We start from the raw sequence: 13815 nt of genomic DNA, 5'->3' as shown, positions 1-13815 counted from the left end.
TTATCAGCCCTAAAAAGCAGAAGAAAAGCCCTCCACACAAATCACTATAATTTGCTCTGCCGATAAATTAATTGCTATTAAATACTATAACACGGTATAATTTTTATTTCACAGTAATCAAAACAATCCAAGAATGTGATTTGTACTTAGACCATGTAATTATTCAGAGTTAATAAGAATAGCACTAAGAATGGTATGAGTGCTTCAGGTCAGCAAGCATTTGATTTTGGTTGGGCTACTCATGGACAACACGTGTGTAAGCATGGACTGTGCAGAGCATCAATCTATCTACATCATCCTGCCAGGCTAGATGTGGCTCTGGGCAGCCTGGTCTGGTGGTTGGTAACCCTGCACATAGCAGGGGGGTTGAAACCAGATAATCTTTGAGGTTCTTTTCAACTCAGGCCATTCTATGAATCTATGATCTAGAACCACATCATCTAAACTGATCAGTAACATCACTTGCAAAATTCACTTATCTCCTATATGTAGAAGTAAATGCTGCTTACTACTTTATTATCACGATATATATATATTAGGTAAAATTATTTTAATCCAAAAGAGTACCATTTCAAAATATTAGAAGCATTCTTACGTGTAAAACTTCCCCTTGGCTGCTACATGTAGCATGGTGGTCAGTAATGGTCACCTTGTTGGTGGCTGGCCATCCATCCTGCTCCTTGCTCAGCCACCCTACACTGAATGCTGCTGGCTGTGGGCACTGACAGCTGCAGCAGGTGATGGTGAGAGAGCCAAGCGCAGCCATGGAAAGCACCAAGTCTGAAGTTTCACACAGCTGGCAAGCACCATGGCTCTTTCAGATCTTCTATGTGTTTCAATAAAGATCTTCTATGTGTTTCAATAAGTATGGGGCCATCCATGTACTAAAATAACAGGTTCCTATGAGGCAGTTTTTCACACAGAGGGTGGCGATGGACTGGCACAGGTTGCCCAACGAGGTTGTGGATGCCCCATCCCTGGAGGCATTCAAGACCAGGCTGGATGTGGCTCTAGGCAGCCTGGTCTGGTGGTTGGTGACCCTGCACATAGCAGGGGGGTTGAAACTACATGATCCTTGAGGTCTTTTTCAACCCAGGCCATCATATGTTTCTATGATACAATTCTATTCATCAGGTGCAGGAGAATGAGTTTGCCAGTGAAATCCCTATTCCTGCTCATACACGATGCTAAAGTTCCCTGCTTCTGCATGCCTGTGTGACAGCCGAGTGGGTCTGACAGTAGTCAAAATGAAACGCACCAACAAAAAATAACCACAGAAACCCCCAGTCCTCCTTCTACTCCGGGCTGTCGGCAAAGGCTTAAGGAAAGCACAAGACGAAGCCGACTTCCACGGCCAACACCGAAGGCACCGCCGCGAACCAGGCAGGAGCGCCGCAGACCAGAACCGGGTGCGGGGACCCGAGGAGGGTCTTTCGACCCCGACCTACAGCTCCCACGCGTCCCAGCAACGGCGTCAAAGCGCATCAGCGCATCACGGCGCGCATCAGCGCGGACGACAGCAGCATCGCACCCCTCACGCTTCGTCCGTGCAGCCGCTTATTTACGAGTTCAGCAGAAAACGCAGCCGGTTGTTTTTATGTGGCTTTTTTTTTTTTTTTTTCTTTCCTTTTTCTTTTTCTGTTTTTTTTTTTTTTTNTTTTTTTTTTTTTTTCTTTTGCCAGAGCAACTGAGAAAATGCTCCTAATAAGGCTCGCTGAAAGGAAGCGGCTTCTCAACGGCGCTAAGCCCTTGCGAAGGAAACAACAAAAAAAAGTGCTCGCTATCACCCGAAGCGCAGAGGACGGCGGGGCCGGGACAAGCAGCGCCCGGGGGTGCGGGGCAGCGCTGAGGCTGAGGCGGGCAGCCCCCGGACCCCGCTCCAAGCGCCTCCCGAGCGTGCTCACGGCTTTTTCTGCTGTGGTCCAACCCCTGCACGGGACAGCCCAGGGGAGCAGCCCCCGGCGGCCCCCAGCCCGACGGCACCTGCTCGGGGCCGCCCCCCCGGAGCGGCACCCGCCAGCCGGCCCCGGTCCCGCACGGCACTCACCGCGTAGCGCAGCGCCGGCCGCTCGCCGAACACCGAGTCCCCCATGGGCGCGGGGCTCAGCTCCGCTCGGCTCCGCTCCTTCGGGGCTCCCGCCCGGCAGCCGCCGCTCCCGCCCCGCCCCGGCAGCCCCGGAGAGGAGGAGGAGGAAAAGAAGGCGGAGAAATGGGGCCCGCTCTCCGCCCGCCGCTCCGCCCGGCAGCACGGGCACAGCCCCGACAGCGGCACCGCCGAAGGAGAACCCGGTGTCCAGGGTCATCCTCTTGAGTCGGGATAGAGGAATAAATACAACTCCTGTGTTTTAGTCGTTGTTTCTTTGATTGCTTTCTTGATAACTTGTATTTTTTAAGGTGTGATTTCGGAGTCCCTGCCCACAACGGGAGTGGATGTCCTTGAGGTCCTCCCACCCCAAACCAATCTGTGAACCCACGATTCACACAGAAAAGGAAACAAATCTGAAATGAAAACTCTACTCTGCTGTGTTATAATTAGAAGCAACTTGCCTGGGGAGACTGCGGCATTGCCATCAATGGCAGTGTTTAAAAATACATAAACTTTGGGGAGCAGTGACCTAAGCAAGAACCGACCTCAGGCCTGGGCTGGGCCCGATCCTTCCGTCTTTGTAATCACTCCTTGGTGCTTTGCAAAAACCCATCACAACCATATGTCCCCCATTTACTATGAGTCCTCCTTCATGGAAACAATGCATGTGAAATTAGTGACCTTCACTGTTTTAGACTTCAAATCTAGGCAAACAGGTTACCAGTGCTTTGCAATGCATGTAAACACAGGTAATAACTTTCTTTGACACATTTGGGTAAAAACTCAGGATACCTACCCAGAACACACAGCTTGAGGCAATGTTAAGCCAACATTCCTTTCCTCCTGCTGGGTAAGTGCCGTGCCCAGCAAACTATGGATCCTCCATAGCCTTTCATTTCCATTGTAGGTGATCTTTAGGGTTCCCATGCACAGGGAGGGTATTTTTCAGCTCACTTTGCCCTGGACAAAGTATGGAATAAGTGCATTTATCCACAAAACCCGCTGTTGTCTATTCATCTGTGCTACTCCTCTTCCTGAAAGACGAGGCAGGGAGCTACCTGAGCAATAAGTGCTGGAAAGCAGCACCTAACAGAAGCAAATATTATGAACTGAACTTTTCAAATCACCAGGCAAAAAATAAGTAAGCAAATAAATAAAAGGCAAGAGATAGAGTGGAGCACCCAGTTCTCCATTCTGAAGTTCTGCTTTTTACTTCTTTCAAGTGAACACTCCACACATGCCCTCTCCTCTGAGTCCCAGTGCTTTTCCTCTGCATGGCAGCTGTGACATCCAGCTGCAGGAAGCAGCAAAAAGCAGACGGAGAGGTGTGCAGTACTTCTACCCCCAGGCTGCATCACTGCCTGCTCTTTAGCACTGTCTGCTGGCTATGATCAACACAAAAGGGAACACAACACATCAAAGAAGGTTGGGATTAAAACCTGGGGGCCGTGTTTCAATAATCACTCCAAAATGAAAAGAAAAATATGAAAGACACAGAAATCCACAGCAAAAAAGATACAGGAGAAACAGCCTAGCAAAGGCAGAGGTGTGGAAGAAACAGAATAATCTGGGATAAGGCAGAAAAACAGAATAGCAAGATTACAAGAGAAGGACAACTAAAGGTGAGGTTTTTCAGGTTGAACTTGTCTGCCCTGGCAATTGCTTGCCACCGAGAAGCAGCCCAGTCTGTGACCCCCATGCATCTCTCCACCTTCTATTGCTGCCTCTTCAGGTGCTCACTGCAAGGTAATGCAGCAGAATGAGCGCACTGTTTACTCCCACACAACAGGCTGGGTCAGCTCACAAGGGAGATGCTGGCACAAAGGACTGCAGGAGCTTGCGGGGCTGGGTTTTTTCAAGTATTTCCATACTTAAAATCATAAAGCATTTGGTAAGTTCTGGGTTTCAGAACTGTAATAGTACAACACTCTTGTGTACCTAGCAACAAAGTGCAAAAGCTACTGCTAATTAGAGATGATGTGATCAATGGCCTGACCTTATGGCCAAGGAGTACTTGACTTCACATTTCATAGAATCATAGAATGGCCTGGGGTGAAAAGGACCACAGTGATCAAGTTTCAACCCCCTGCACTGTGCGGGGTCTCCAACCATCAGCCCAGGCTGCCCAGAGCCACATCCAGCCTGGCCTTGAATGCCTCCAGGGATGGGGCATCCACAGCATCCTTGGGCAACCTGTTCAGTGCGTCACCACTCTCTGTGTGAAAAACTTCCTCCTCATATCTAACAAAAACCTCCCCTGTCTCAGTTTAAAACCATTCCCCCTCTATCACTGTCCACCCTCGTAAACAGTCATACCCCCTCCTGTTTATATGCTCTTCAAATATTGGAAGGCCACAATGAGATCTCCCTGGAGCTTTCTCTTCTCCAAGTCACAGCATCTGGAACACAGCCCTGATGTGCAGTGAGCAGCTCCAGGCAGAGCTGTGCAACTTGGTTTCTTGCTATCACCTGCCCCTATTTTAAGCCATTTTGCCCCTAACATTAACATGCTGATCCTTCACAGAACTTCAGGCTAACTTTTCCTTTTTCACCTTCATTTATGCTTTGTCCCCTGTATTCCTTCCAATTTTCCTTCCTGTTTTATTCACCTGATAATGGCTGTCCAATTGATGCGTGCAACTCACCTTAGAATGTGCACACCTCTTAAAAGTTCAGCTTCACACAACAGCATAGCAGGTCTTAAAGAGTTCTTACAAAGCATAATAGTTAACTGCCTGCACACCCACTCCAAGGCTACTCAATTGAGAAAAAAAAACAAAAACATGTAAATCAGGTTGTTTTTTTGTTTGGTTTGAGGTTTTTTTTTCCCCATTAATTATTTTCCAATCAGTTTAATTGTACGAGTCCTTGCATTTTTTGTGTTTTCCATGGTTCCCATTGTGGTTGTTCTCTATGCTTCTTTAAGAAGCTACAGTGCATGCACCACCTGAAGATGTAACCTGCAGTAAAACCTTCCCTCCTTCTCTCCTATTTATCACTTACTGCTGACAACAGGAAAGGAGATTGAACAGTGTTTCAGCTATACTTTAATTGCTTCCAACCTAGCATCTGGTAAATGAGTAAGTGAGTTTTATAATGTTGATCATTGATAATGCCAGTTTTTGGGTTTGTTTTTTTTTTCAGCATTGCTCTGCAGATCCAGTCCTTTCTCCACACTAATTGCACTAAAACAAAAGCAACCAGCCCCACAACTGCAGACAGCACACAACTATGACACTGGAGAGGAACTCCAGACTTCTCTGTTTCTCCATTATGACTCCTGGAACAAATGACTCAAGCTGCCCAATGTCACATCAGATGAGGTACAGAAAAGTCTCCAAATCCACTCTACGAAGGATGGGAAGGCAGCTTGGTTCTTCCTCCCTAAATTTAAACACCTACAGTTGCTTCTCAGGTTATCACCATAGGCTTCCTTGCAATGTGGGAAGAAGCAGCAACATCCAATGAACAATTCCTGCCATTCAAAGTAGACGTCTAAAACAGGTCAAACAAATTGCTTCCCAGAAGTGCCTGCCCAGGATGCTCAGTGCAGATGTCTGCCTCTCAGAGTGGGGAGGCTCACCCTGGTTGCAAGGTATGGGTTCAGCTTTTTCATCTCACTCAGAACTTGCAGAAAGGGTCTTAAGAGCCTCTCTATCTTGATTGTTTTTATTCCTGTAAACAGCAGTGCTTACCTGGTGCAAAAACAGTCCACATTTTCAGGTGAAAGAGCTTCAAACAAGCATGAAAGTCTTGTTTTGCTTGACCTTTCTAATAGCTTTATGAATGCAGCTTCCACACAGAGCTAGTTCCAAATCTGGAAAAGGCCTGCCTCTGTAGCTGCTGAAGCGAGGCCAAGCGTGATACTGGCAGCACACTTCCTCCTTAGGGAATCAGCACTTATCCCGGCCAAATGTTCATTTGGTCAGTTACAGAGTAAGACTATTTCCCAAAAAGAAGAGAGAGGAAAGACGACGGACAAGTAAGTGAAATGCACAGTCAATGGTGACATATCTGCATAAACAAAATAAATCCTATTTTAGAAGAATTTTATTACTATTATTTTCTGGATATCTGAAGCCCCTTTATATGAAATTTGGTGCACTGGAAGAGCACGACACCAGCACAGCTCTTAAGGCGTACAGGTACCCGAGTGTTACTCCTATCAGCAGCAAGGAAGCTGGAGTTTTATTCCTAGGGAGCCAATAGAAAGCAGCAGAGGTTGCATTCCTCAAACACAACCTCTCTAAGAGGTACAAGCAGAGAGCAATCATACCCTGTGCACACCCACATCATGATCCAGCACTCTCCAACTCTGCAAAGCTCATGAGAGGAAACCAGGGCCCAGACTTCTCATTCAGACCTGCAGGCTGCTCTGCAGAGAGGCAGGAGCAGCATCTGTTCTTAGGAGTGGCAATGCTAAGCCAATGCTAAGAGGAAGAGTCTTTCCTCCACCCTTCCCCACACCCACACATGGGGACAGCCAGTGTTTCCACTGCCTGACAGGCACTGTTTGAGAAGGAGCAATGCTCAAAATAGCCCCAAGGCCCAAACCAGCTTTTCTGGTAAGTATTCAGTAAAAGAGATGGACACTCACAAAAACCTCAAGCAAAATCTTTTCCATAAAGAAAGTCTGCTAGCACACACATCCCAGAGTGCATTAACACTGATGCCACTGGAATTTCACTCAGGTGTTCCATTCTCCTTACTACATTTACCATTTTTTCTTTTAATAAATCACTATATTCTTTAATTTCTAAGTCACAGGATGATGTTCTGTATGTGACACTGTGCATTACTGCACTATTGGTTACCAGCAGCTTGGCAAGGAAACTTAATCTAAGATTCCTAGGTTAAAAAAATGATAAATTACTTCTCATTCCTTGTGTCTGCTCATTGTTCTCCAGCCATCAGTGAAAATTCAATATAATATCTTTAAGCTAAAACTCCAAGCTATCAACTTGTGAGTCAAATCTATGACCTGATCATGTAACATAAAATGGTTTTTCAACAAAGATTAACATTTACCCTCTGCAAACCACTATAATTCATTTGGTTTTTAGAGCTGGAGAAGAAATGAAAAGTATCCTGCCATATTTTTCTCTCCTCAGAGGCTGCCATTTAAATAAATGGGACCATCTCTGTTTCATGTGAAGATAAATGACATTTGGCCATTTTTTTTTTAATTTATTTTTTTTTTCTGTTGAGTTTTCCTTCCCAGTAGAAGGAGCCAAAAAGGCAGACAGGAATAAAGTGAAAAATAATAACGAAGGTGTGGGTGAAGGAGAAAAAGCAGTAAAATGGAAGCAAACGTAACTTGCAAGCTTAGAGCTTCAAAAGAGCTTAAAGGACTTAAACATACAAACAAAAAGTCTCAGCAAATGTAGATGGGTAAACAAAAACTTGCAGGGAGATTTTTCTGGTTGCTGAAAGTGGGCATAACTCCATGCATTTCCTTCCTTGTTTATCTCCTTGCAACTCATGTTCGCTATAAGCTGCACCACTGGGCTGAGCTCTCACTATCAATTACCCTCCTATCTAAAATGTGTTCTGAGAACTGTAGAGGGAGAAGGGCACAATTTTCTTCCATTACATGTGACTTTTACAGAAATTGCAGCTATTCAAGAAAAATAACAACCACTAACTTGAAAAGAAATCAGCTCCAGACACATGATTTGCTCTCTGACTAGAAATAGAAATGCCTATTAACAACTGACAGAAGCAAGGGCTTCTGTCTAAATTTATCATATGGATATTTGTCAAGAATTTGGGAAGGCGAAGGGTTATTTCACATATCTAAAGATTACTCCATGCTGTTTTGTGGGTAGAATTGTTAAAATCCATGGGGTGTGCAAAGTAATAATGATAGAACAAATTCCCAAGAAGTAATCACAGAATCACAGAATGACCTGGGTTGGAAGGGACCTCAAGGATTATGAAGTTCCAACCCCCCTGCCTGGCAGGGCCACCATTCTTCCACAATTACTAGATCAGGTTGCCCAGGGCCCCATCCAACCTGGCCTTGAACACCTCCAAGGACGGGGCATCCACAACCTCCCTGGGCAGCCTGTTCCAGGACCTCACTACTCTCCTAAGTAATGCGACTACTATAAGTTTGTTTTAATGCTGTCATCTGTAAATCAGTTTTCAAGACTGAAACAAGACCAGACTGCTGTGACCAACAACAATAATATTCGTAATTCTTAATAACTCTTCAAAAGAAGCCACTATTTACTAAGTTTCAGGGTATATCCGAAACGGTCCATGCATCAAGTTTTTGCAGTTGCCAATAATTTGGTTATCAGGTATGCTAATTGGCTTTGCACCATTGCACTCTAAACTTCAGCTGTAAATTAGAGTCAGGGTATTATTCATAGTATTCACAGGAGTTGGCTGAAGAGCTAATTTCCAGATGATAAGGAATCATGCTTTTCAAAATCTGACTCCCATCCGGCTGAGACCGAAGCCAGCATCTTAAAATTTCTTGTGAACTGTAAATTGGTACATGTTTTTTGAGCCAGAAAACAACAAATCATGAATCAGCCTCCTTGGGTACTGATACCACAACTGTTAACAACAAACCTGACACAAACTCTCCTTTTCTCCAAGCCCTGGGGGAGCTCCTGCAGAACCACCCTCAGAATGGCAGCCCTGGGGGCATCCCAGGACATCCCAGCTGCAGGGCAGGGAGCCTGGGAATCCAGAGGGCCAGTCTGAGAACTGTCAAGGAACTTGTATGTGCCACAGTTCTTCAAAGCCCTAAGGTCATGGCACTGGCGCATGGTGTGGATGGGCCATATCTAGCCATGCCAGGCCCTGGCAGATGATCTGTCCCACTGCCTGTCCCACTGCCCATCCCACTGCCTGTCCCACAGCCAGAGCCCAGCACAGTGCCACTATGATGCCAGGCAGCCTGCATCAGGAATGGGAAGCTATGATTTTGGGTATCATCATGTCTTGGTCTGCACTGCTAAGTAGACTTGCCCAAAGATAAGCACTGTGCATCAGCCTCAGGCTTCAAGCTATTGAACAGTCCAGATGGGTTTTCTCGACATTGTAAACTCAGAGACTAGAGCCTGTTTGTAACCCAGGAAGAGTTTTCTTGTCTCCATTAAAAGTGGATTCAAAGAGTTTCAAATGAAAGAGCTGAAGGCCAGCAAACGGGCTTTTTTCATTGCAGCAAATTTCTACCAACTACTGTGATTAATGGCTTTTGAAATATCTGTTCTTTCTGATTTATAAAATGGAATCACATGCTGTGAGTTCTTCATGAGGTAATTTAAACTTGTATACATAGCTGTCCACCACATCAAGAATGACTGATTTTACAGCATGTTCTAACAATATACATTCACTGTATGGTTTCACTCTGAAGAACAGATGTGGTTGTGACACAGTGTTACAGGTGCTATTCATCTTCAAATTCAGATATGTACAGTAGGTGCCTATGCCCCATTGAAAGCCTATTCTATTGACACAGAAGTATTTGAAGAGCTAGTCTAAAGCAGTCTATATCAGTTTATAGTAGACATCACGTTTGACCCCTTGAATGGATTTCCAGACCCAACTGCATAGGCTATGTGCATCCACCAGTGGAAGATGCCATCACAGACACATGTACATGCAGATGTCTATAGCAGATCTCTGTGCTACCCAAAGCAAAGAAGATGTTGCACATCTTTTCTCCTGAATAGCCTGTTTCAATCACCATGTGTTTCCAAAACAGAAACCAAAATGCACACAGGTTGGAACTTTGGGAAGGGATTTACAAGAAGGTTTATCTTATATGTCCAGGTAAAATCCCTTACCCTAAAGGGTTCACGCACAGGCCCAGTAAGTGCAGTGCACACTATTAAAAACAAAAACCGGTAAATTAGTGGAAAAGGTGCATCTGTTGCACTTCTGTTCTCTCTTGCAGAAGCCCTGACAGCACTTGCTGTCTTTAAGGCACAGTAATCAAGTCTGATGCATACCTTACCCAGGAATTAAATCTTGTGCCAAAAGAGATGTATGTAATGCCGAAGCATTACAGTGTGTTAGTACTAACAACTGCCTCCCATTTGTATTCAGTGAAAGGCTAAATCATCAAGGACTTGGGTGTCTGATTCTTACTGTTACCTGGAAACTGGAATTCTAAGAGCAAGCATTGTTGAGAAAGTGATTTTAAAAAGGGAATAGAAACATGAAAGTATGACTCATAAGAAATACACCATCATCCAAGTATGTTTTCTCTGCTTTTCAAAGCTGTACTGATTTAAGCTGCACTATCCCTTGCTGCTGCACATACTTTTAATATCTCCTGGCTTGAGTGTAGTCATTCCTGTGTATCCCAGACTGGGGTTTTTCTCTTTGCAGGGGTGGAAGGAAGGTGAAAGCAGAGCACAGCCCACTGCCTCTTGTGTCAAGAGGTAGCAAAAGCCCCGCACTGAGCAAATACACTTCTGCTAATCAGGGAGGAGAAGATTCCCCTGGGCAAAATAGCTTGGGAACTGCTGGGTTGTATAAAGACTCTGGCCTATTCTCAGCCAATTGTTTTGGAACAAGGTAAGCTATGAATTGAAAGCACCACAGCTATTCCTTAGGAATCCCACACAAGCCTACTCTCATTGGGCAGCAAGTATGCCTAGCTCCTCTGTAAATTCTTCTGTGGTGACTTGTCCTGCTCTAACTGTTCTGGTGGAACATGCCTGTAGAACAAAACAGGCTTTGGAAAGCTTCCCTCTGATCCTCCACAGCTTTACTCTAGCTTGAAACTGATGCAATACCAAGGAAGTTAAAGCTGACACAGGGGAAAGTTGGAATAATGAAAGCACTGAAGCAGAGCTGTGCTCTTTTTCCTCCTTATTGTCCTTCTCCTTTGATTGAAAAGTTCAAGGGGAAAGAAAGTGTCGAAGTGGCTCCATGTGTGATTTGTGCCAGAAAGCTGTGAGCCAAACACCCGGCTGAATCTCGAGACTTACAGTTTGTACTGAAGATTATATTCCTAGGCTGCAGAAGTTTAAGACCATTTCTCCCCACTCAGCAGCTGGGGGGTATCAGTTCCTGCTAGACCAAGCAGCTACAGATGCTGAAAACACCACAGACTCCTAAGGAATTCATCCATGTAGGACAAAGAATTTAAGCTGTTTACAACTCTCTGGTCTCTAGTGTTTATTACTCTCCCCCCCCCCCCCCATAAAACCTGCCTCCATCTGGGGTATCTTGCAGTGACAGAGTTAATGAAAATCCGAGAAGCATTCCAAGGATAGCAATGCAGAATGAGAGCAACCTCAGCATTGTTTTGTTAAGATCTCAAATTGCCAATACGGCAAAATGAAGTAATGCACTCTGTCAACATGTAGTATGCTCTATAAATGGGATCACTTGTTCATCAGTTAGTAAAACATGCTGAAAAGCACTATTTGATCAGTCTTAGAGCAGCTGACTGCTTGCTTTAACTTCTTCCCTAAGATTTATTTGAAGCATGAAACTGCTGAAAGCCTCCGGTGAGCAAAAAGAGACAAAAATATCTCCAAAAAATAATTAAACATATTCACAAATAGACCCCTGTTTATGTGATCAGCGTTTCTTTACTGGTAAAATAAAAACTAAAGTCAGCTAAAGCTCTGACTGCTTAAAATTGATTTCCACGGGTTTCGGGATTCTTTCATAAAACTGTTACATCTTTTACAAAAAGAAATTGACTTTATTAGTTAACTTGGAAACCTCAGACACATTTCATACATTTACAGACAGCTTCCAGATTGAATTTTGCTGATCCAGGCTTCTTAGCTGGAGTTTATGGAGCCAGACTTGTCATATGAGCTATGTCTATAAGCCCCAGGTAAATATACACGGGGTTCGCGTTGTTAGAGAAAGTGTTTTTTACTCTTCTAAAAAACATTAAGTTAATCTTAAGCAAAAACAAAAGTTCATTCAGTACATTTTGTATCTGTTGTTTTTGATCCATTTTGGGAAGCATTTTTCCTTCCACAGCCCTACACTATCCCTGCTTCTCTCCAAGCCACTTTAACCCTTTCATTTCTTTTGCCATGCTCTGCTTCACTGTCTCTGTTTTCTGAGCTACAAACAGTTGGATGGCACAGATGGAGGAAAGGAAAAAGGGGGGTCAGCTATTTCCTTCTCCTTCCTCCTCACCAGCAGCCCTCATGCCTTCACTTCCCTGCATACCTGCTTTAAGTCAAGCCTCACACAAGGTTGGCCCTGTATTGCAAAGCCCATTTAAAAATGTGATTTTCCACTGGTATAGCTGAAGAACCGGTGTGGGTGCAATTGCAGGGATAGAATAGATACGTTTCATTTCCTGTTCCATTCAAATTGCTAAGAATATCTATAATCACTTTATAAGGATTATCACTGTGGCTATAATAACAGGGTTCCACAGTTTTCACTGTAGATGAAGACGTACTTTGTAAACTCAATAGCCCAAAGAATACCCCTTTATTTAAGATTTAAGTTTATTGATGATATTTCAATGAAAAGTAAGATAAAAAATTACCCATAAAATCCAGACCGATGTACGCAAAGAGAAGATATCAAGGCCAGGAGTCAAAGGATCTGCAGATTTTCCTGGGCCTGGTAGCAAGGTGACCCTCCCCCAGTGTCATGGTTTTGTGAACAAATGCTCTTGGTATTGTGTTACTTTATTCAAAATCATTTGTGAAACATTCAAAGTGCAATACAAATCCCTTTCTTGCACTTTGTTTAGTCACAAGCTGCTGACAGTGGCTGTGTTTCAAGGTAGCAGCTAAGTACTCACATATCTTTGAGTATGCTTGTAGTCCAGAAATTGTTCATATTTCTAAAACTCTGTACATGCTTAAATGTTTGCCTAGATCTAAGTCAATTTTGATTATGTTTTTTTTTCCGTGATTATTCATGAATCATTAGGGTAGTGTGGTGAACTCTTGGAAATGATAACTCTAGGATTCTGCCTGTTCTTTAGTAGAAAAATACTCCTGAACCAGCAGCAGAGTATGTTATAAACCTCTGGGTTTCACAGGCTCTTCTACCTGCTGCCTCTAAGTTGACCTCGTGTCCAGGTAACGTTCTCAGATGGAGAAGCCATCTCTCAGACATATTATTTCAGTTAGTTGGAAAGCCATGGCAGAATTTCAAGCAGGAATAGCTTCCACATTACCTCCTCCCTCCTGCTGTCATGACCATTTATCAGTTCTTCTGGATTCACCTCTTAAATATGATTCAACAGCAAAATGTTTTGCTCTCCATTGTAAGACGAGTAATTATTTCACTGGTGTAGCACAGTGAGTACTGCAAGAAGTAACAGAGCACAAACCATGGCATCCACTGGATGGACACTAACAAAACAGGGCAATTCTGTTGCTTGAGTGTTGTCATGACACATAGACCTACATTCTATTATTTTCTGTGGGGATCCAACCAAAACAAACGTGGACAGACTGGCAGCAGAAGGGAGGAGAATACTGTGTGTGCAGCAAACAAGCAACTAGAGCCATAGATGACCCCCAGCCAGATCACAGCATTCTTTGGGAGCGCTTACATTACTCAGAGCTGTTTCTGATTATTTTCTTAACAAAACTTTGCAAGCCTTTTTGAGTGGGGGAAGGGACACTGATGTTCCCCTCCCTGTTTTTAAAATTCACACTAAGTTTTGTGATTAGATCTCTATTAGAAAACCTTTAAGGTTCCTCAAGGTCTAAGCTTTGGGACTTTTTTAGATGACTTTGTTCTTTTTGTTTTAATTGTCA

The 13815-nt window shown here is 44.1% G+C and overlaps 1 protein-coding gene across 4 annotated transcripts in view; it reads right to left on the bottom strand.

Annotated features, from left to right (window-relative positions):
• The window catches only part of ARHGAP6 (Rho GTPase activating protein 6), a 281800-nt gene that overhangs the window by 149399 nt on the left and 118586 nt on the right, over positions 1–13815 (bottom strand). Inside the window, exon 1 of one of the 4 annotated variants that reach the window (XM_015887055.2) lies at positions 2048–2175. The exons of 2 other annotated variants lie outside the window; for them this stretch is intronic. In XM_015887055.2, coding sequence (XP_015742541.1) covers positions 2048–2092 — 45 coding nt within the window. In that variant the 5' untranslated portion in view covers positions 2093–2175. Of the gene's footprint in view, positions 1–2047; positions 2176–13815 lie in introns of those variants that run through there. One more of the 4 variants, XM_015887045.2, reaches the window with a different exon arrangement.

This window comes from Coturnix japonica, chromosome 1 (genome assembly GCF_001577835.2).
Source record: "Coturnix japonica isolate 7356 chromosome 1, Coturnix japonica 2.1, whole genome shotgun sequence".
Classification (NCBI taxonomy): domain Eukaryota; kingdom Metazoa; phylum Chordata; class Aves; order Galliformes; family Phasianidae; genus Coturnix; species Coturnix japonica.
This window is presented reverse-complemented; position numbering and strand designations above follow the sequence as displayed.